We start from the raw sequence: 24,866 nt of genomic DNA, 5'->3' as shown, positions 1-24,866 counted from the left end.
TAAAAGGTGACCAATTGTTTTGAATAACTCACAAAGTGCTGCAGAGTGCAGCAGGCCAGACAGCATCTATGGAAAAACGTACAGTTGACGTTTTGGACCGAAACCCTTCATAGAAAAAATGCTGAGGAGTAGATTTAAAAGGTGGGGGGAGGGGAGAGGAGAAAGAACCACCAGATGATAGGTGAAACCTGGAGGGGGAGGGATGAAGTAAAGCACTGGGAAGCTAATTACTGAGAATAAGGTGAGAGAGGGAAAAGAAGATGGGAAATGGAGGATGGGAGCGGGGGTTGCATGACTGGAAGTTTGAGAAATCGATGTTCATGCCATCAGGTTGGAGGCTACCCAATCAGAATATAAGTGGAGGAGGCGATGGATGGACGTATTGGAATGGGAAGTGGAATTAAAATGGGTGACCACTGGGAGATCCCACCGGGAGCACTGAACACAGTAAATGAACCCAACAGACTCACAGGTGAAGTGGCCCCTCACCTGGAAGGACTGTTTAGGGTCCCTTCCATCTCTTTATTTCATCCCTCCCCCTCCAGGTTTCACCTATCACCTGGTGGTTCTCTCTCTCTTTCCCCCCACCTTTTAAATCTACTCAGGTTTTTTTCTCCAGTCCTGCCAAAGTGTTTTGGCCCGAAATGTTGACTGTACTTTTATCCATAGATGCTGCCTGGACTGCTGAGTTCCTCCAGCATTATGTGTGTATTGCTCGGATTTCCAGTATCTGCAGATTTTCACTTGTTTGTCAATTGTTTTGAACATGTTTTTAAGGGAATGCTGTTTCGGATTTGGTTTAGACATGTGGCAGAAGTATTCAGATTCTATTTGCTACTGATGTAGTTTGAATCCAGGCTGCAGTATTTTATATGAAAATGGAGGGAACATTATAAGCGAAACTGCCAATAAATGACATTGCTATGAATACCTTTCTTTTATTTCTTTCTCAATAAATATTAGATAAACTGTCACTGTCAATCCATTTAGGTAGTATGTGATTTAAAAAGATCCTGTTTATATAGATTATCAACAGGGAAGGATACAATCACAAATTCATATAACTAACCCCTGTTCATTTTGACTTTAAAACTCAGGCTCCAGTGGAAGGAATTAATGGAAGGAATCACATTGTGAACAAGTTAATTAATCAAAATTGTGTTAAATCATCATCTTATGATTTGAACAAAAGCAGGAAAAGATCCTAAGCTGCCTGTTGTATCTTAATCTTATAAATAATGAACTGATGAATTGCATGTATTTTCAGTCCACTTGCATTTTATTTATTCTACTTAACACTTCCTTGTTTTGCCTGAGTAAAGTTGACCATATAACATTATTGAAATGACCACACGGTGCAGCACATTGCACCTGTGGTGATGGACACCCTTCCACAACTCCCTGCAATTGTTCAAAGCAATCATTTTCCCAGAATCAACTGACTTTGAAAAATGTGTTATTTAATGAGCCTTGGAGGCAAAAGTCGCCAAATACCTAGTCAGTGAAACATCAAATACCTAGTCGATGAAACATTAAATACCTAGTCGGTGAAACATTAACACCAGACAAGTGAGATGTATCATGAGGTCTCTGTGAACTCTGTCAGCATTAATGTTGGCTCTAGCCATAATTAACATGGTTAGCTTTTCAGTTGACCAGTATCCACATCAAATATATTCAGCACAGGTAGGTGGAAATGTTCTTTCCATTTGTAAGCTGTTTTTCAGGTGGCAGTATTTTTGATACTGACATGTGGTAGATCTTCCAAAGTTGAAATTCACCAACTGCATGTCATTGAAAGTCCATCGTTTCCTCTTGTGTGCCCTTGGGCACAGTCTGATTGATCAGAGAGGTCCAGCGGAGCTCCAGGGGGCAGCTTCATCCTCAGTGGTCTTGATTGAATCACTGCCCCCAGGCCATAGTGCCCTGATGAAGTTGTGTTCAATTTGTGATTCATTTCCACTCCATCATAATAGTATTATTTTCCTGACCTACCGGGCTGTCTCCCTATAAATGGAATCTTCCATACATATTGAGGTCTCTTGTAGGTCTTGGACAGTTTATCTTATTGAAAAATTACAACAATACTGTTGTAACATGAGTTAGATAACTGGTATAGCAGCGGGCACTGGGAAAGTCAACTTGCCCACTCTCTGGGCTACAATGACACTAACGAGGCTCTTTAGTACAACCCCAGAGGTAGTGTATAATGGGGGTGATGGAAACCAATAATTTATCAGCTGCTGAACAATATCACTGGTCCCTTTGAACTGACACAGACTGGCATTGCCAAGATTATGGGAAGGCAAACCATTGGCTAAGGGCTCAGAGATTCCACTTGGATGCTGAGCTCTATGAAAAGCACACAGTTGCAGCTGAGGCCTTGTTGAATCAATGAGCAGATAAGTAACAATCACCTAGGCTGGTTGTCCTTCAGCAGATAATCAAGATAGAGTGCCTTACAGTGCCAAAGTCCTGTGGCCAATGCTGATCTTAGATGCAGTCAGTGTTGAGTTACACATTCTCCCTATGACCATATGGGTTTTCTCTAGGTGCTCCCATTTTCTCCCATGTCTCAAAGACGTGTTGATTGGTAGGTTAATTTGCTACTATAAATTGGCTCTAGGGTGGTTGTGAGTTGTAGAATCTTGGAAAGTTGATGAGAAAGTGGACAGAATTGGAAAAAAAAAAGGCATTTATTTATGATTGGTGTAAAGAGGTGGTTGTTGGTTGGTGCAGTTTCATTGGGTTTCTATACTGCTATCTTTTGTTGTCTCTATGACTTTATGAAAAAGCTCATAAGTGCCAACAGTTATGTGACTAAACGTCAGAACGCTTTTCAAGATTTCCCCAATAAATTTCATGCCATGGAATCAAAAGAAAGCCATTGTCTTTTTCTTCATGGTGGCAGTACTAAAAATATATCAGCAGCTGTCAAATCTGAAAAACATGAATTACTCATTAGATTACCATTGGATAACAGCATGAGAAGGCTATACCGCTCATTCTATCCATATCAGCCCTTTGTAAGGGGAATCCGGCTTGTCCATTCCCCCATCCTCTCCCAAAAAAACTGTAGATTTTTTCACATACTGTACATATACTGCTCTCTTCTGAAGACTGCAGATGTATTGGTTTCCACCTCTCCATGATACTGTATTTCAGACTCTTAACAGTCAGTGCTTGATGAAACGGTATCATCAGGAAAGCAATTGCTAATATGATGTATCACAGGTTCTTTGTGAACTCTTGTCAGAATTAATGCTAGTTTTAACTACAATACTCAATTATTGGTGAGTCATCTTCCCTTCACCTCTACCCTTCCTTCAAAAGTTTAAAGTAATTTATTATCAAAGTACATATATACATATGTCACCATATACAATGCTGAGATTCATTTACTTGCGGGCATACTCAGTAAATCCAGTAACCATAATGGAATCATGAAGGGCCGCACCAAACTAGTGTGCAAAAGACAACAAACTACAAATACAAGAAATAATAGCATTAATAATAATGAATAATAAAATTGAGAACATGAGATGAAGAATCCTTGAAACTGAGTCCATAGGTTGTGGGAACAATATAGTGATGGGGCAAGTGAAGTTATCCCCTCTAGTTCAAGAGCTTGATGGCTGAGGCGTAATAACTGTTGTTGAACCCGGTGGTGTGGGTCCTGAGGCTCCTGTACCACCTTCCTTATAGGCACAGCATGAAAAGAGCATGGCCTGGGTGGTGGGGGTCCCTGATGATGGATGATGATTTCCTGCAAAAATGCTCCATGTAAATGTGCTCAGTAGTAGGGAGGGCTTCACCCATGCTGGACTGGGCTATATCCACTACTTTTTGTTGGATTTTCCATTCAAGTGCATTAATGTTTCCATTCCAAGCTGATGCAGTGTACTCTCCAACACACATATATAGAGGTTTGTCACAGTTTTTGATGCACTGCTGAATCTTCGCAACCATCTAAGGAAATAGAGGCACTACTGTGCTTTCTTCGTAATTGCACTTGCGTGTTGGGTCGAGAACAGGTAATCTGAAATGTTAACACTGAAGATTTTAAGTTGCTGAGCTTCTCCAGTTCTGATCCTCCAATGAGGACTGGCTCGTGGACCTCTGGCTTCCCCTACCTGAAGTCAATAAGCAGTTCTTTTGTCTTGTTGATATTAAGTAAGAGGTTGTTGTGGCACCACTTAGCTAGATTTTCAGACGCCCTCTATATAGCTAATTTGGCCAAATGACAGTGATGTTGTCAGCAAACTTAAATATGGCTTTGGAGCTGTGCGTAGCCATACAGTCATAAGTGTAAAGTTAGTAGAGCACGGGACTAAGCACACTGCCTTGTGGTGCACCCGTGCTGATGGACGTTGTGAGGAGGTGTTGTTGCCAATCTGAACTGACTAAGGTCTGCAAGTGAGGAAATCGCTGTTGAATTTAGAAAATATTTTGTACCTAAGATATATTGGAATTTTACTTCCATGTAGTTGCTGTATTGTTATGGCATGTTTTTTAAAAATTCATGCTCACCAAGAGTCACTTGGTAAAGTTTGGTGCATAATGTTTCTCTTGTAGTGTTATATAGGCTAATTTTAGTAAAGGACAAATAAAAATACCCCATCTTTTCCTAACTGACATAACCTCCCTAACTCACATCACAATCAATAACAACAGTAAGTAGCATCGGGATCTTTAATTCATGTTTAATCAGTTGTGACGCTTGAAAGAGCTGAAAGTTGTTTATGCACAAAGTATTCACATTTTGACATTATTTTGTTTATAGATTTTGGGCTAAGTAAAGAATCAGTTGACCAAGAAAAGAAGGCATACTCATTTTGTGGTACTGTGGAGTACATGGCACCAGAAGTAGTAAACAGGAGAGGTCACACACAGAGTGCAGATTGGTGGTCATTTGGTGTGCTAATGGTATGTGTGAGATTTTGCTTTAACTTAGTATTGTTCTGTTTGGTTCTTTGATTGATGAAAACGGCTGTCTATTCTGGTATTTAAAAAATCAGTTTAGTTCCATTTGTATGTCACTCACTCTATTTGGATGTATTGGTATACGTTGGATAGAAGGCAAAACCTTTATGGAAATTTTGGTTGGAAACTTGAATTGTTTACGCTGAGCAAAGGGTTTGCACTTCTAGTGTGGAATCCCTAGTTGGCTGTGGTTCTAATTTTCCTGACTGCTTGGGTTACAGACTAGACCAACTTTAGCACCCTGGCAAAGTTGAAGCTGTTTCAGAGCATTGCTTAATTGGAAGTGCAAACTCTCTGGGAAAACAGTTATGAATTATTTCCCATTTTACTAAAGATGGAACCATGAAGTTAGCAATGAAATGCACATATTTTTATGCTATCAGTATGTTTATAGTTTATCAAACTTGTATTTATTCATTGAGATACAATGCAGAATAGGCCCTTCTGGCCCTTCAAGCCACTCTGCCCTGCAGACTCTGATATAACCCTCTCCCAATCACAGGTTAATTTACAATGACCAGTTAACCTACCAACCTGTGCGTCTTTGGTCGTTGGGAGGAAACCGGAGCACCCGGAAAAAAACCCACACATTCCATGGGGAGGACGTAAAGAGTCCTTACAGATAATGTCAGAATTGAACTCCGAACTCCGACTCCCTGAGCTGTAATAGCGTCTTGCTGACCGCTGTGCTGCTGTAGTGTCCGTATATATGTCATATCTAAACACGCCATGCTGATGTCACTCTTTCATTATTTACATAGTAATTATTATACTGTTAGTGATTAAGGAAGATAATTACATTCACTATAAATATTGAAGCTTGATATAACTTCAGTGTCAATGTCACTATTTTGCTTTTACTTTTTAGTTTGAGATGCTGACTGGTACATTACCTTTCCAAGGTAAAGATCGGAATGATACAATGAACATGATACTCAAGTAAGTTTGTTAATTCTAATTTCATGCATTTCATATATAATGGTTTGAAGCAAGTTAATTTTGCTGAACACTGTTTTGTGATTTTTGAGAAAAAGAAAGTTTTAATATTGGCAAGAACTTTGAGTGAGTATGTCATAAACATGTTGTTGGTTGTCTGTAATTTGTGACGACGACGTCACCTCTGAGGGAGGAGATTTATAGTGAAAAAGCTGTAGCGCCGGAGCAGTTCTGCTCTCCTGGCCTCAAAAATCTTGGTCCAGTGGTACAAAAAAATCATCACAACTGGAGATTTCTTCCACGTGACACCTTCTGTGCCTTGTCATGAAGAATTGCAGCACTGCCTTCTTGGCCGTGGGTCTTGCAGTTGATCTCATCTGCCCAGTCTGCTGGAACTGGCTTTCCATGCTGGGGTAGGTATATCCCTATCTCACCGGGGTTGGAGGTTCCCAGCTACGCTCACCTGGTTTAGTTCGCCTGTTGAAGTAGTGTACTGGGGTGAGGCCACTGTTGCATGTTACTTGATGCCACAGTTGAGAGCTGGGTTGCAGGTGAGGACCAAAGGTGGACGAGCTGCCCCCTGGGCAGAGCACGTCAAGTCCACCACCAGAGGTGCTATCCCTCCCTGGACACTATAAAAACACATACGTACAGTTACAGAGTCATATAGTATAGAAACAGACACCTTGGCCCACTATTGTCATGCTGACAATCAAGCGTCCTTTCACAGCAATCCCATTTTATTCTGCCCACATTCCCATAAACTTCCCCAGATTCTTCCAGTCATTACAGACTAAGGGCATCTTATTGTGACCATTTAACTAACCAACTTGCACATCCTTGGGATGTGGAAGAAAACCAGAGCACATAAAGCAAAGCAACACACACAAAAAGCTGGATGAACTCATCAGGTCAAGCAGCATCCATGGAAGTGAGCAAACCGTCGACATTTCAGGTCGAAGCCCTTATTCAGGACTGAAGAGTAAAGGGGAAGACGCCAGAATAAAGGTGGGGGCAGTAGAAGAGGGATAGTGGAAGAAAGGGAAGGAGGAGGAGATCCATGGGAATTTGATAAGCAGATGCGAAGAGGTCAGAGTGGGGAATATTGGGGGGGGGGATTTTTTTTTAACCAGAAGGAGAAGTCAGTATCCTTACCATCAGGTTGGAGGCTACCCAGATGGAATATAAGGTGTTGCTCCTCCACCCTGAGGCTGCCTCATCATGGCACAAGAGAAGGCCGTGGACACCTAAAATAAAACCATGTAGTCATATAATAGAGCAAGAATTAGTGGGAAATTAGAGGATTGGGAACCTTTAAAAAGTAACAGAAGGCAATTAAAACAAGCCATAAGAGGCAAAAAAAGATGAACTATGAAGGTAAGCTAGCCAATAGTATCAAAAGTTTTTTTCAGATATATTAAAAGAGAGATGATCGGACTGCTGGAAAATGACACTGGAAAGGCAATGATGTGGGACAATGAAATAGTGACAAACTAAATAAGTATTTTTGCATCAATCTTCACTGTGAAAGTCACGAGTAGTATGCCGGAAGTTCTAGAGTGTCAGAGGGCAGAAGTGAGGGCATTTGCTATTCCTAGGGAGAAGATTGGGAAGCTGAAAGGTCTGAAGGTGGATAAGTCACCTGGACCAAATGGACTACATCTGAGGGTTCTGAAAGAGGTAGCTAAAGAGATTGTGAATGCACTAGTAATGATCTTTCAAGAATCACTAGTTTCTGATATGATGCCAGAGGACTGGAAAATTGCTAATGTCACTCTACTCTTCAAGAGGGGACAGAGGCAGAGGAAAGGAAATTATAGGCTCGTTAACTTCACCGTAGTGGAGTCGATTGTAAAGGATGAAGTTTCAGGGTACTTGGAGGCACATGATAAAATAGGCCAAAATCAGCTCAAAGGAAAATCTTGCCTGACAAATCTTGTCCGATATCCACTCTCATCTCTCTTTTAATATATCTTGAAGGAAATAACACCCAGGATAGACAAAAGAGTACTGGTGGGAGTGGTGTACTTGGATAAAGCAGTGGCTGATTGACAGGAGGCAGAGTGGGAACAAAGGGAGCCTTTTCTGGTTGGCTGTTGGTGACTAGTGGTGTTCCACAGGGGTCTGTGTTGGAACCAATTCTTTTTACCTTCTATGTCAGTGATCTGGATAACAGAATTGATGGTTTTGTGCCAAGTTTATAGACAAAATGAAGGTTGGTGAAGGAGTAGGTCGGGTTGAAGAAGCAGGGAGGTGCAGAAGGACTTAGACAAAGTAGAGTGGACAAAGAAGTGGCAGTTGGAATGTAGTGACAGGAAGTGTATGGTCATGCATTTTAGTAGAAGGAATAAAATCATTGACTGTTTTCTAAACTGGGGGAATATTCAAAAATCTGTGGTGTAAAGGGACTTGGGAGTCATTGTGCAGGATTCCCTAAAGGTTAACTTGCAGGTTGAGTTGGTGGTGAGGAAGGTAAGTGCAATATTAACGTTCATTTCGAGAGGTCTAGAAACAAGGACGCAGGCATTATAAGACACTGGTGAGGCCTCACGGAGTACTGTGAGCAGTTTTAGGCCCCTATCTAAGAAGTATGTGCTGACATTGGAGGTAGTTCAAAGGAGATTCACAAAAATCCCATTCCCATTCTGACATGTCTATCCACGGCCTCCTCTACTGTAAAGATGAAGCCACACTCAGGTTGGAGGAACAACACCTTATATTCCGTCTGGGTAGCCTCCAACCTGATGGCATGAACATTGACTTCTCTAACTTCCGCTAGGCCCCACCTCCCCCTCGTACCCCATCTGTTACTCTTTTTAATGCACACATTCTTTCTCTCACTCTCCTTTTTCTCCCTCTGTCCCTCTGAATATACCTCTTGCCCATCCTCTGGGTCACCCCCCCCCCCCGTCTTTCTTCCCGGACCTCCTGTCCCATGATCCTCTCGTATCCCCTTTTGCCTATCACCTGTCTAGCTCTCGGCTCCATCCCTCCCCCTCCTGTCTTCTCCTATCATTTTGCATCTCCCCCTCCCCCTCCAGCTTTCAAATCCCTTACTCACACTTCCTTCAGTTAGTCCTGACGAAGGGTCTCGGCCTGAAACGTCGACTGCGCCTCTTCCTATAGATGCTGCCTGGCCTGCTGCGTTCACCAGCAACTTTGATGTATGTTGCTTGAATTTCCAGCATCTGCAGAATTCCTGTTGTTCACAAAAATTACTCTGGGGTTGAAAGGCTTATCATATGGGGTGTGTTTGATAGCTCTGGGCCTGTACACACTGGAACTTAGAAGAATGAGGGGGGATTTTATTGAAGCATATCAAATGTTGAAAGGCCTAGAAAGAGTGGATGTGGAGAAGATGTTTTCTATAGTAGGGGAGTCTAGGACCAGAGGGCACAACCTCAGAATAGAGGGACATCCATTTAGAACGGAGCAGTGAGAGCAAACTCTACTACATGTACCACTATGCCACTCTAGATGATCGTTTGTTCGGTCCACAACAGAAAAGCAATTATTAAATGAAATATTTCCCTTTCATTCTTAACTTTTTTGGAAATTATGTGTTCTATGTTGGTATAACTGGTGTGGAACTAGTTATGGTAAATTGCTCATTGGACAGGACCTTGCTAATTTCTGGAATAAGGATACAATCACTCCAAATTCACTTTGCATGAACAGAGAGATTAAAATGCAAGTCTAGGCAGTAGGTTTCAATGAACTGTCCTTGCAGATTGTGCTTGACCTTGAGACATTGGTCCCTTTTAATCAGATTTGAATGTTATATTGTTGGTTTGCAAATTGCAATTCTAAATAGATGGTCTGTGAAAAACACATTATTCTGGTCTTGAGAACAGTGAAGTTTTTAGATTGTGACTTCACTATTTGGAGCTCTCTACATTCCCACCATCCCCCACTTCCGCTGTATGCTTTTGTCTTTCACACGTTAATCTATCAGGAGACACAGTTACCTAATTTATATGACAAAAGATTTGTAATTCTAGATCAGAATTACAGCTTGTTCTATAAACAGGTTTAAATGGCTCCAAATTACATATTTATTCGAAATCACAAAATAAGAATGAAATTTCAAAATCCGTCACTGCTGTCTGCTCTTTATAAAATGTTTTTTTTGTCTTTTTTGTAAGACAGCAGCTGCTTAGTTGGATTTCCATGCACATCTACGTAATTGATTCATAGTGGTTTCGTACATGAGAATTAACTATCATCAAGTCATTCTTGCAAACTTACTCTTGACAAAAAATTGATTGGGATTATTTCAAGTGAATGTAATTCACTACTATCTATGCTGCACAGTTGGTCTTAAGTTTTTTGCATTTAAACAGATTGTTATGAAATGTATACATTTGGTGATTTTGCATCATGAATACTGTGTTTGAAAATTTTTTTCTTGTAGAGTACTGTAGAATACTTGAGCCTGTTTTCAAGTAACAGTTCATTGCAGGGGCTAAGAATTTTAGTGAAAGCAAAAATACTTACAGTAAATTACATTCGTTATATTATTTATATAAAATAATGAATCTGTCTGCTTTTCCCAAGAGCTAAATTAGGAATGCCTCAGTTTCTTAGTCCAGAAGCTCAAAGTCTTCTCAGAACACTATTCAAGCGAAATCCTGGGAATCGATTAGGTACTTCTTCAACACTTTTATCATTGTCCTTCTCTGTACTAATGCATGTTTCTAGTTATTGTTGGATATTTAATAATTATGTTAATTGTGTTCTGATATTTGAATTCATGTATGCATGTTTAAATTGTCATTACTGTATGCTGAAAGCAACATTTTCAGTTTCATCAGTTTTAAAACCTTTATAGTTTCATTTTTTAGATTATTGATCCAGGAATATGAAAGTAGAGTGTTCGATCTTCTGGCACCTATTGTGTTCCTTTTACAAATATATCTGTTTGAATACCACTTCTTTACCTCAGGGTTACTTAACAATTTAAAGTGTCAAAATGTGTGTGTGTGTGTACGAGAGAGTGAGACTGACTGAATGAGCTGGACTTGGTACAGCCTGTGATACTGCCTGCGACAGAGAGGCATTGGTGCACGAAGAAGGTGTGTAGTCTTAACAGCGAATGATCACCTTAGTTGCATTTGTTTTGATTGCAAGACCTTGTTGGACATTGGTGATTTGAAATGCTGCAAGCCCAATTCATTGGTTTGTTGGCGAATGGTGAAGAAACTGCTTGGCTTAAGTCATAGTGCGGACTAGGCCTCAAGCCGTGTGTGACCTGTTTGCAGCCACCCAGAGGAAGGTGCTGGAGTTGGGCACCCCTCCGGAGTACTGGAGGCGATGTGACATGGCACCATACTGGGGTCATGGAGCCGCCAGTGTTTGCTCAGCAGAAGCCAAGCTGCATTTTGTTCAACTGCAGAATGCTGCACATTCATGAACTCAAAGACTTAGACTTTTTTTTATGTGACTGCGTTTTACTACAGTCTATAGGTGCTTGTTATCTTATATGTGCTATGTGTGCATTGTGTTGTGTATGACTGTTGGTACTGTGTTTTACACCTTGACCCTGGAGTAACACTGTTTTGTTTGGCTGTATTTCTGGGTATTCATGTTTGGTTGAATGACAGTTAAACTTGAGCACAGATTTATTAACATAATTTATTCTCTACACTTTTTCCTTATACTACTTATGTATGAAGTAATAAAGTCTAATGTTGCTTGAGTATATCCTAGATATATTGAGCCTTGTGTGGATTGACACACTAACCATGCAGAATTAGAGGTTTAATTTATTTCATTGGGCACTTTGAATTATTGCAATATTTGACATGACGTTAATGCAGTCAAAATTTCTTCATCTTTTTAAGAACTGACTTGAATCTAATTATGAATAAAAACATGTATTTTCTTTAGTGTTTAGATGTTATTGGAGTATTTTCCATTAAAACTGATAAATTGGTTTATTGTTGTCACATGTACCTAGGTACGTGGAAAACTTTTTTTGCATGCCATCTATTAAGATTATTTCTTCACATTGAGTTGAGTTTGGCCTCTGCCCTTCTGCAGCAATGACTACAAATAAACATCACGTAATCTTAATTCTTGTAGGAGCTGGCCCTGATGGAGTTGAAGAGATCAAAAGGCATCCATTCTTTGCCACCATTGACTGGAATGTAGGTGTTTCCCATTCCAACAAGCAAGATCAAGGTCACAAAGCTGTTAAATGTAATGTTTTTTACTCCTGACAAAACAAAGTTAAAATCTAAATTTTCATGGATTTAATTTATTTAAAGATTTCCTCTACTGTTATTAAACCACCTATGTTAATACGTTTTCTGTGCTGGGAGTACAAAGCTTAGTCATCTCTATGTTTATTATTCATTTATTTATTGAGATACACGCAGTATAGGCTCTTCCAGCCCTTCAAGCCACGCCGCACAGCAGTCCCGATTTAACTTTAGACTAATTTACAATGAGCGCCTAACCTTTCAGCCGGAATGTCTTTGGACTGTGGGAAGAAACCGGAGCACCTGGAGGACACCCACACAGTCACGGGGAGAACTCTTACAGACAGTGGTGGGAATTGAACCCCAGGTCACTGGTACTGTAAAGCGTTGTGCTAACTACTACACTGCTGTGCCATCCAAAATGTATGTTCTTGCACATATAGTATAAGTCATGATAAATATGGATTTTATTTTAATGTGCACTGAAGAACCAGTTTGAAGCATGTATTTATACACACTGTACACACTGTAATTCAAGTTGTAATGATTGATGTATATAAAAAACAAACATTCTCTATTTCTTAGAAACTGGTCAGAAAAGAAATCCAGCCTCCATTTAAACCTGCTTCTGGTAAGCCAGAAGATACTTTCTGCTTTGATCCTGAATTTACAGCTAAAACACCAAAAGGTAGAGATGATTGCTTTCATTCTTGTTATGACATTTGTGTAAAATGTAACTCTGCACCTTCCCAGTTCTGAAGGGTTTTTTTGGTTTGCAATTCATGGCACGAATACATATTGATGGAAGTTTAGTGATTGTTACAGTGATATAGATGTCTCTGAGATATAGATTGCCTACAGAAGGCATTTCAAAGTACTGGGAGGTACGACCAATACTACTGCAAAATCATCCATATCCTTTGGGAGGATAAGCAAATCAACATCAATATCTTTTCCCAGGTCAGCATCCTAGCACTGAGGCTGTAATGTCAATCAGTCAGCTATAAGCAACATGTCATTTATAAATGCGAATACAAACAGACATCCTGCCATGAGCATTATCGTGGCAAGAGATTACTAGGTGGATAGAGTGAAAAAATATAATTCTTAAGTTACAATATGTATAATCCCACAGACTCATAAAAATACCTGGTCCATGACCATTCAAACTGTGTGTTGTTCTTGCAGAAACGTGGATCCTGTCCATCAATCTTTAGGCCATGCCACTCAGGGACTTGTGCTAATATTATTTTGTGACTGAATGTGCTATTGTGACTGTATGTACTGTGTTTTGCACGTTGGCCCCAGAGAAACTGTTTTGTTTAGCTGTATACATGAATGGTAATTAAACTTGAAGCATAGTATTTGGGGCAGTATTGACTCAAATTCCATTTACTAAAAGCAGACTGAAACCTAGCATCAGTAGGAAAAGAGCCCACCACTTCCCAAACTGCTCAATCACCCTGTCGGGCAATTTGTGGCAGAGTCTGTGGATTCACTTCATGAGCCATCTCAGAACTGATGGAATGAGAATGGGTGCAACATGCACTGGATCCTGTGGGACTACCTAATAAGAAGGGAAGTACTACTTTATTTTATAAATGGAAGATAAATTTCTCATAGTGAGTCATTGAGATACCGCATGGTAATGGGGTCTTTGGCTTACCTGGTCTATACTGACCAACAAACACTCATATGACATTAATCCTACCATAATCAAAATTCTCCCCACATTCCTGTTACAAGGATTACCCCTTAGTAATGATGATCGGTTAGGCACAGGGAGAATCTGTATTTGCTGACAAATACCTTTACTGTCTTAACTGAAAACTTACGCAACGGAATATCTCTGTGTGAAACCCTCCACGAGCATTGAAAGAATAGAAAAGCTAATACCAGGAAAGGAGCCTATGCTGGCCTGATCTAATCTCCATGTGTCTGACACAGGGCTATTTACTTAAGCAATCTGCAGTGGTTCATCTCCGGAGAGTTATCACTGCTTTGCATTCAAAGCCTTTCATTTTTATACTCTTTCCTCACCAGTTCAAATGTCATGCTTCACTCTCGTCATCTCATAGACACCTAGCTGACCTGGGTCACTTTCTTATTGGCTCTGGTCTAGGGCTACAGCCAGTATTGTTCTGTGGCCTTTGCCCTCAGCCTCATGCCTTTTGTTCTTTTCAGCTCTGACTGAGCCAAGCCGGGTGACCCGTTCTGAGCCTACCAAGATTACCGATTGCTCCTCCACCAAGCCTGTCACTTTACATAATAAATCCCTACTTGTCTGAGAATGGTCTCAGGTTTAGCAGGTTACTAGCAGAAAACGTCCACATTCCATTACTTTGATTAAATTAAATTATCCCAGAGAAGAAACCAGTTCAAACAGTTCACAAAATGGCTGCAAGGACAGTCTCACAAATTGGCTGCCTCCATTCCTGTTCACTGATTGTTGTTCTTTCTGGCCCACATTCCCATCAAGCTACTCCCAGATTTTCCCATTCATCTGTACATGATGGGAAATTTACAGTGGTCAATTAACCTACAAGCCTTCACAATTTTGGGATGGGTGAGGAAAGCGGAGTACCCAAAGAAAATGTGCAAACTACAAGCGGGCAGTAGTCCTGGTATCTGGAGCTGTGGGGCCACGACTCTATCAACTGCATCATTATAGCATCCCAGTTATTTGTGATGCTGACTAACACTGAGGTTTGTCTAACTGGCCTATCATTTCCTTTCTTTTGCCTTCCTCCCTTCTTAAAGAGTGGAGTGATATTTGCAATCTTCCAGTCCTCTGGGACCATGCCAGAATCAAGTGATTCTTGAAAGATCTTGTCCAATGCATCTGTTATGCCTTCGGCAACCTCTTTCAGGACTCTGGGATGTAATCCATCTGGTCCAGGTGACTTATCCACCTTAAGACCTTTCAGTTTGCCTAGCACTTTTTCCTTTGTAATAGCAATGGCACTCACTCTTGCTCCCTGACACTCACAGATCTCTGGCACACTGCTAGTGTCTTCCACAGTGAAGACTGATACAAAGTATTCATTAAGTTCACCTGCAGTTTCTTTGTCCTCCATTGGTACCTCAGCTTCATCATTTTCTAGTGGTCCGATATCAACTCTCACCTCCCTTTTATTCTTTTATAGAATTGAAAAAACGTTTAGTATCCTATGTTATATTATTGGCTAGTTTGCCCTCATATTTCATCTTTTCTCTTCTTATATCTTTTTTAGTTGCCTTTTGTTGGATTTTAAAAGCTTCCCAATCATCCAACTACCCACCCACTTTTGCTATCTTATATGTTCTTTCCTTGGCTTTTATGCAGTCCTAATTTCCCTTGTCAGCCATGGTTGCCTATCCCTACAATTTCAGAACTACTTGTTGTGTGGGACATAACTATCCTGCTCCTTGTAAACTATTCCAAAAAACTTCAGCCACCTCTGCTCTGCTGTCATAGTGGGGGGAAAAACAACTGAGGGAGAACATTGTTTGTCATCTGGTTGTATCACCATAAATAAATTAATAACAAACAGAAACTGGACAAAGCAAGTGATTATAAGCATTTATCCTTTTAAATTAGATTCAGATTCTTTCTGGAATGCTGTTTATAAATTATTTATAATGATGAAAGTTTTCAGACATAGGTTTAAAGGCAATTAATTTGGAGAAGAGTGCAACTGGGGTCAAAAGAACCCAGTCTCTCCAAAGAACAGTTCAACAAAGTGAATTTTACTTCAGTTTATGCTATTTTACACAATCCAGTGTAATATATTATGGAGTCGTAGAGCCATACAGCATTGAAACAGACCAGTTAGCTTAACGAGTCCTTGCCAACTATCTTAACACTTTAATCTCTTTTTTTTTTGTTCTCCCCAATTTCTTCCCACTAGTTTCTCCCGCTCATGAGGGGCAATTAACCTACTAATCCACTCATACTTAAGGTGAGGGAAGAAGCCTAAGTAGTTACAGGGAGGATGTGCAAACACATCAGACATCACCAGTAGTCAGGATTGCACCTGGCTCACAGGTGCTACGTAATGGCAGCTCTACTGACCACTGTGCTTGTGCCTGTTTGTAGTGAAAGAAAATCCATCAGGGCCCATGTACAGCAGACATATTCCTAGTATAGTATTGATTTTATTGGATTTAAAAGCCAAAGATCATCTGTTAAAGATCCAACACAATTATTATTTTACAAACGTACATTTTCATGGACTTCTTCAGTCCATTGCTTTTGCAAAGCTATAACCAATATAAAACAAATTATTTAATTCCTCGGCTTGACAAGTTTAATCAGATTAGATACAGCAAAAGGCATTTATCTGTTAATTTTTCCACATTATAACTTGAAGGCAGAATCTCCAAAATGGAATCAGTGGTGGTTAGCAGCTTATCATTAGAGATCATTGATTGTTAAACTGTTCTAAAAGCGCCAGGTGACAATTCATCAGAGATTACCATAATGTATGACTTGTATATATTTGTAGTCATGGTTGAATCTGTATGAGGCCATGAACAAAATTATTTTTAATCTGTGGACAGAAATGTTTAAACTAACATGAGATTATAAGTAAACTTAAAATAACATTTATTTAAAATTTGTATTATGAAGTTGTTGTTCCATTTTAACATCACTGCAAGACTGAATTTATTTCATGTGATGTAGTTCACTGCACTGTGATTATTTATTTATTGAGATATAGTGTGGACTTGGCCCTTCAAGCTGTGCTGCCCAGCAATTCCCGATTTAACTTCAGCCTAATCACAGGACAATTTACAATGACCAATTAACTTACCAACCAGTAGGCCTTTGGACTGTGGGAGGAAACCCACGCGGTCTTGGGGAGACGTACAGGGACAGGAGATGATCTAGGATTGTACTGCAAATGATTTTGTCCTGAAAAAAATTAAGAATTGAATGTTTTTCCTTGATTTAGATTCACCTGGTATTCCACCAAGTGCTAATGCACATCAGCTGTTCAGAGGGTTTAGTTTTGTTGCAACTAATTCAATGGAAGTAGGGCAAAGCACCCCTCTCGCGATAGTACAACCTATAGTGCAGGTATGGTACATGACAAATAAATATCTCATTTGACTGTAATGATAAATAAGTTATTGCCAGTGTTTGACAATATTGAGTTTTGACATTAAAGCTAATTTCTTTCGTGTAATGGAATGCCAAAGAGAAGAAAAAAAATCTAAAGATTTAACTATTTTCTTTCTGGTTTAAATAGCTGCATGGCACCAGCATTCAGTTTAATGATGGATACGAGCTCAAAGAAGATATTGGAGTTGGCTCCTACTCAATCTGCAAGCGTTGTATACATAGAGTTACGAACATGGAGTTTGCTGTTAAGGTAATGAAGGAATAAGTGCACATCCAATTCTAATCAAAACGCTGGAAATTTATTGCTGCATGTACACTGTAAAGTTTTAAAAATTTATCTTCCTTGGAGAAGGGAACTCGGTTGTATTCAACCAGTTTTAGCAGCAAACTCTCCAGCTTAACAGATTTATAATTTTGTTATTTTTAATTGGTACATAGTTTACCAAAGTTGTTGGAGAGTTGTAGGTAAAAGGAATAATGTGTGAACCTATTACCCCTATTCCTCCAGGAAAACACAAATCTGGTTGGTGAAGAGCACATTCAAGACAAATTTCATCTTGCTAGTTGAGATCATTGATCATGAATTGTGAAGTTTAAAGAAAAGCCCAGTGCTGTGATACTTTGTGTCATTTGCAATACATTGCATGTACTTTATGCAATGTATAACGATTAAACTTGAGTGTCTTAGAAATCCCAGTTGAAGCCAGACATGGTATCCATTTGTTAAGACTTTTGAGTATGGGGTATTCTGTGCATCTGTTACTGAGCTCTTGCTTTGGGAACCATTGGTTTGAAGGTGACTGAGTTTCAGTTGAAGCTTCTGTCAGTTTACTACATTGCGAGGTAATTCCATGGAGCTGGAACATAATAAATAAATGTTGCAAATTCTACAATATGTTAGTAAATCTGAGAATATCATCAAAATTCATGGTAAAAATGCAAAGTAATCTGGACAGGCTCATCTACTGATGGAATTATCAATCACTGCTATCTGCAACTGAGACTCTTAAAGGGAGTCATATGCCATGGAAGCAGGTCCTTTAGGCTGAATGACCTATGCTGATCAAGATGCCTATCTATGTTTATCCATTTTTCCTGCATTTGGTCCATATCTCTCTGTTCTTTTCCTGTTTACCTGTCCAGGTGCTTTTTAAACACCGTAATTATACGTGACTGTACTGTCTCATCTGGTAGGTTGTTCCATATACCCACAAGCCCTTGGCCTACCCTACCCTAGACTATCTACTTCATCTATGCCCCTCATAATTTCATAAGCATCGCCATATATTTTACTATACATCTCTAATTTCTGTATATTCTTCTAACCATGACAGATTTTAGGCCCCCTCTTCTCACATCACAGTCCTCTTATTCCAGGAATCCTGTAAATTTTCATTCCCATTCTTTAAGAAAAGTATATCCCTTCTTGGATGAAGACCCCAAAAAGTGTTCAGTCTCACCATGCACTTGAGATGGACAATCAAAAAAAGCCTCAAATGTAGAAAATCTAAAAGAACAGCAGGGAATGCTAAAGGGTCAGCAAGTCAGGCTACATCTATGGGAAGAGAAGCAGAGTTACATTTCGTTTCAAGATTTCATCAAAACTGGGAAGGTGATGAAAGAATCTCATTAACTGCAGGGAGTGTGGGGGAGGGGATGTCTGCTAGGATAAAACTCAGGGACCATGGGGATAAGCTGTAATCAAAGTTGTTTGGTGAATGAGCAAACGGGAATAGTTAGAGTGAAAAACGTAGAAGAATGCGAGTATTGTGAAATGCAAGGAAGCAAAACGTCACTCCCTGAAAACCTGAATAGTTAGGATATCAAGAATTAGATTAAGGAAAAATGAGGTAGCTTATTGCAGGAATAGAGATAAAGAATTCCTGTAGGAATTTTCAAAGTATTAGGGGAGTAATTAGGAGGACAAAAAAAGATACACACAGAATAAGCAATATTTGACTTCCTACTTTTCCTTGCTGATTGTGTGGAAGGTTGTCTTAGGCTGAAAAGAAAGAAAGGAATATGAATTAAATGGGTGAAAAATGGTGGATAGTGTTAAATCCAGATAAATATAAAGATATGCATTTTGGGAATATTAATGATGCTATGGCATATACCATGAATGGTAGGATCCTCTGGAGTATTGAGGAACAGAGGTACAGAGTACATGTCTGTAGATCCTTAATAGACTAACACAGGTAATAATATGGTTAGGAAGGCCTCTGTATCTGTTTCATAATATTTTGCAAATTTTGCTCTCTGCAAATTTATATTCACCCCCAAATTTAATAGAGCTTCATTGCCAACTGAATCTTCAGCATACAGGACCCAATCTTAATATCTTCTGCCTAAACCTCTCCAGCAATCTTGTTCTTTTTTTCCTCTTTGAAGACAATCCTCCTTCCGAACCTCTGCTCATCAGCTCTAATATCTGTATTTAGCTCGAACTTTGCTTTTGTTTCCATGTGCTCTTATGAAATGCTAAAAGACATTTTGCTACATTAAAGGCTGTCTTTCAGTGGATGAATTGGGTTTGTGCTATAACTTCCATCCATGTTGTTCATGATAGCAAATGGTAGTCCAATCTGTCATTTGCCGTCCAGTCATCTGTTATGCTAATTAGTTGCTTGCAAGTCAGATCCTGCCAGTCAGTGCCTGTCCATTGAGTTACTCTTATCCTTTTGACTACTTTTAGGCTTTATTCCTATCTGCCATTGTAATCACACTTTAAAAATACCTCATAGATTTGTCAAGCATTTTCTAATCATTACAAATCCATGCTGGCTGTCAGATCATCAGATTATTTTTACAGTAGTCAGTTACTCCATCCTTAATTAAAGCCTTTGAGATTTTTTAACAACAGATGGAAGGATAACTCTCTGTTTTCCCTTTCGTGCCTTTTTAATAATGGATTGATATACATAATAATTCAGTCTCATGGGACAGTTTCTGAATGATGCCAAATTCCATTTCCAATTCATATGTGATTGTCTAAATCCAGCAGGAAGTTTTCAACCAATGCTTATTTGAGTTTGTTCTATAATATTTTTACAAATTCAGCAGTTTAGAAGTTTTGCTTAACTATTTACATAATTTATGCATTGTAATATTTCAGATCGATGATTGTTCATGTTCTGCTGAACTCTTTCTTTCATGACCTGAGTATTCCCAGCATTTTCTGTATGTATTTTGGATTGCCAGCATCAATAGTTTTTCACCTTCTCTTTTTTTTATTCCCACAATTAGACAATTAAGTTGCAGGGTAAGATTATGAAAACAAATGCTACAAACAGAGGTCAAATGCTGTAAACAAGGATTTTTATTACTTCTCAATGACCTCCTTTCAAGGTGTAATGATCGTGTGATAGATGGATGTAGAGCAATCAATGGGATGTAAGGACAGAAACAGGTCATTCTGCCTAATCAGTTCATGTTGGCATTTAAAAATTAGTTTTATTTGTTACATGTACATTGAAACATACACTGAAAAACTTTGCATCAATGACCAACACAGTCTAAACACGCTGTGGCAGTCATATACGTTAACTTGCTTCTTCCAGATACCAACATAGCATGGCTATAACTTTGTAAACCTTAGCAATCTGTGCATCTTTGGAATGTAGGAGGAAACAAGAGCACACTGCATTTGAGCCTTCACTTCTCTTTCTTCATTTAAAACTGTTAGATTAACACTCATTTCCCTTCTCATATGCTTATCCTTCCCCTGAATGTTCACTTCATTCTGTGCTTTTTGTTCTACCTCCTTCCTGTTGTATTCAGTTGTCCATTTTCACCACTCTTTCGGTGAAAGGTATTTATTTTGAATTTCTGCATTGGATTTTTAGGATAACACCTATTATATACAAATGTGTACTTACCAATGTGTAAATATTATTTTTACATCCATCGTTTTGAAACCTGTCATACTCTTAAAGACCTGTATCAGGCCATTCCTTGGGCTTCTTTCCTCAAGAGAAAAGAGACTCTGTCTGTTCATCCTTTCCTGTAATGTGTTCCAGTACATTTCAGAAATCATCCTTTTATTTATTCTCTAATGCTTCAATACCTTTTCCATAATAAGGTGACCTGTGTTGAATCCAGTAGCCTTAAGTGATTTAATCTAAGTTCAAAAAAGGTTTAGCATAACTTCCCAATTTTTCAATTCTATCTAGAAAAAAATCCGAGTTCTGCTTTCCTTCTTTGTATATTATTTACCTATAGTATAGTTTTGCACTTTCTGAATTGAGATTTCTCTGTTATCCTACTCCAGCTAGTTTGCAGTGTTCAAGTAATGTGACCACAATGTTCTTCCTATCAAAATATACTACCTTGATTAATCCATGCTGAGGATGATTTGCTAATTATTTTTCCATTTCACAAGCAACACTATTCCTAATTTGATCTGCCTTGTAGTTTTAACGCTATGTTTATTCCAGAGCCTTAATCATTATGTAAATTGTGAACAGTGCTCTTTGTGGAACATCAGTACCCACCTTCTGTAAATATCTGTCCTTTATTCCCATGTTCTGCTTTTAGACCTCATACCTGTAATCCTTCGTTCCCCCCATTGGCACTGCACTTGGCCACCAAACCTGATTTCACCCGTTCCTTAAGGGCGACATTAACCAGGCAATCAAGATACTGAATGCTGCAATCAGCAAACAGGAATCTGCCCACCCTGACACGTTTCAAATCATGACTTCAATCAGGCTTGTTTGGATAAACCTCTGCTCAATTATCATTGGCATATAACCTGCAGCACCCTTGGTCCCAACACATTTGACCATGGCTATACTACGTTCCATGCCTAGACTGCATTTTGGGAAATCTGATCACTTGGCTGTCCTTCTCCTACCTGTATACAAGCAAAAGCTACAGAGCAAGGCTGCAGAGATAAGGACAACAAAGAGGTGGTCACGGGAGGCAGAGGAGCGGCTGTGGGATTGCCTTGAGTCGGTGGACTGACCGCTTTCAAGAACTGATGAGAGAATCTGAATGAATATAACACAGTTGTCATAAACTTTATTAAAACAGTTGTAGATGAGTGTTTTCCAACAAAATCATTCAAAGTCTTCCCCTGGATAAACCATGACATTCACAACCTGCTGAGGGGTAGCTCAGTGGTATTCAGGTCTAGTGACCAAGCGAGATACAAGAGTTCCAGGTATGATTTCTGGAAAACCATCTCATGTGCCAAGTCGCAATTCCAGACCAAGGTTGAGCCACTGGAGGATGCTTAACAGCTGTGGCAGGGCTTGAACGCTAATACCTCTTAGAAAGTGACACCAAACAACATTGGTGACAACAAGGCTTTTCTCCCAGAAGAGCTCAATCCCTTCTGTATTCGCTTTGACCATCAAGAAACAACCATCACAAATTCCCACAGCCCCAGCATAATGGGTCCACGGCAGATTGTGTTTCATTATGGAACACTCCAGCAGTGAGTACAAGGTGCTCAAAAAGCTGAAAGACCTAAAGATACTTAAGTCACCCGGACCAGATGAACTGCAGCCTAGGGATCTGAAAGAGGTAGCGGTGGAGATTGTGGAGGCATTAGTAATGATCTTCCAAGAATCATTGGACTCTGGCATGGTGCCAGAAGACTGGAAACTTGCAAATGTCACTCCACTCTTTAAGAAAGGAGGAAGGCAGTAGAAAGGAAATTATAGACCAGTTAGCCTGACCTCAGTGGTTGGAAGATGTTGGAGTCAGTTGTGAAAGATGAGGTTATGGAGTACATGGTGATACAGGACAGGACAGGATAGGACAAAGTCAGCATGGTTTCCTGAGGGAAATCTTGCCTGACGAACCTGTTGGAAATTCTTTGAGGAGATTACAAGTAGGATAGATAAAGGGGATGCAGTGGATGTTATGTATTTTGATTTTCAAAAGGCCTTCAAATGTGCCACACATGAGGCTGCTTACCAAGTTAATAGCCCATGCTATGACAGGAAAGTTACTAGCATGGTTAGAGCATTGGTTGATTGGTACGAGGCAGCAAGTGGGAATAAAAGCATCCTTTTCTGGTTGGCTGCCAGTGACTAGTGGTGTTCCGCAAGGGTTGGTGTTGGGACCGCTTCGTTTTATGCTGTATATCAATGATGGAATAGATGGCTTTGTTGCCAAGTTTGCAGATGATACAGCGGACTGAAAAGCTTGAGCATGTAGATATTCAGAGGATGTGCTGGAGCTTTTTGAAAGCATCAAATTGGATAAGTCACCAGGACCGGATGAGATATACCCCAGGCTACTGTGGAAGGCAAGGGAGGAAATTGCTGAGCCTCTGGCGATGATCTTTGAATTATCAATGGGGACGGGAGAGGTTCCAGAGGATTGGAGGGTTGCTGATATTGTTCCCTTATTCAGGAAAGTGAGTAGAGATAGCCCAGGAAATTATAGACCAGTGAGTCTTACTTCAGTGGTTGGTAAGTTGGTGGAGAAGATCCTGAGAGGCGGGATTAATGAACATTTGTAGAGGCATAATATGATCAGGAATAGTCAGCATGGCTTTGTCAAAGGCAGGTTGTGCCTTATGAACCTGATTGAATTTTTTGAGGATGTGACTAAATGCATTGATGAAGGTAGAGCAGTAGATGCAGTGTATGTGGATTTCAGCAAGGCATTTGATAAAGTACCCCATGTGAGGCTTATTGAGAAAGTAAGGAGGCATGGGATCCAAGGGGACATTGCTTTGTGGACACAGAACTGGCTTGCCCACAGAAGACAAAGAGTGGCTGTAGATGGGTCATATTCTGCTTGGAGGTCGGTGACCAGTGGTGTGTCTCAGGGATCTGTTCTGGGACCCCTACTCTTCGTGATTGTTATAAATGGCGTGGATGAGGAAGTGGAGGGATGGGTTAGTAAATTTGCTCATGACACAAAGGTTGGAGGTGTTGTGGATAGTGTGGAGAGCTGTCAAAGGTTACAGTGGGACATTAATAGGATGCAAAACTGGGCTGAGAAAGGGCACATGGAGTTCAACCCAGATAAGTGTGAGGTGGTTCATTTTGGTAGGTCAAACATGATGGCAGAATATAGGATTAATGGTAAGACTCTTGGCAGTGTGGAGGATCAGAGGGATCTTTAGGTCCGAGTCCATAGGAAGCTCAAAGCTGCTGCACAGGTTGACTGTGGTTAAGAAGGGAAACAGTGTATTGGCCTTCATCAATCGTGGGATTGAGTTTAAGAGCCAAGAGGTAATGTTGCAGCTATATAGGACCCTGGTCAGACCCCACTTGGAGTACTGTGCTCAGTTCTGTTCGCCTCAGTACAGGAAGGATGTGGAAACCATAGAAAGGGTGCAGAGGAGACTTACAAGGATGTTGCCTATATCGGGGAGCATGCCTTATGAGAATAGGTTGAGTGAACTCGGCCTTTTCTCTTTGGAGCAATGGAAGATAAGAGGTGACCTGATAGAGGTGTATAAGTTAATGAGAGGCATTGATCGTGTGGATAGTCAGAGGCTTTTTCCCAGGGCTGAAATGGCTAGCATGAGAGGGCACAGTTTTAAGGTGCTTGGAAGCAGGTACAGAGGAGATGTCAGGGGTAGGTTTTTTACGTAGAGAGTAGCAAGTGTATGGAATGGGCTGCTGGCGATGGTGGTGGAGTCGGATACGACAGGGTCTTTTAAGAGACTC

At 40.0% G+C, this 24,866-nt stretch overlaps 1 protein-coding gene across 2 annotated transcripts in view; it reads left to right on the top strand.

Moving 5' to 3' along the window:
• The window catches only part of rps6kal (ribosomal protein S6 kinase a, like), a 171,032-nt gene that overhangs the window by 85,129 nt on the left and 61,037 nt on the right, over positions 1–24,866 (top strand). For both annotated transcript variants that reach the window (XM_063060455.1, XM_063060456.1), the window contains 7 exons: positions 4,784–4,926; positions 5,852–5,922; positions 10,477–10,565; positions 12,004–12,068; positions 12,708–12,810; positions 17,060–17,184; positions 17,357–17,479. In XM_063060455.1, coding sequence (XP_062916525.1) covers positions 4,784–4,926; positions 5,852–5,922; positions 10,477–10,565; positions 12,004–12,068; positions 12,708–12,810; positions 17,060–17,184; positions 17,357–17,479 — 719 coding nt within the window. The remainder of the gene's footprint in view (positions 1–4,783; positions 4,927–5,851; positions 5,923–10,476; positions 10,566–12,003; positions 12,069–12,707; positions 12,811–17,059; positions 17,185–17,356; positions 17,480–24,866) is intronic.

Source organism: Mobula hypostoma, chromosome 10 (genome assembly GCF_963921235.1).
Source record: "Mobula hypostoma chromosome 10, sMobHyp1.1, whole genome shotgun sequence".
In the NCBI taxonomy this organism is placed as follows: Eukaryota; Metazoa; Chordata; class Chondrichthyes; order Myliobatiformes; family Myliobatidae; genus Mobula; species Mobula hypostoma.
Note: the sequence above shows the minus strand (reverse complement) of the source record. Positions and strands in the feature narration are given on the sequence as shown.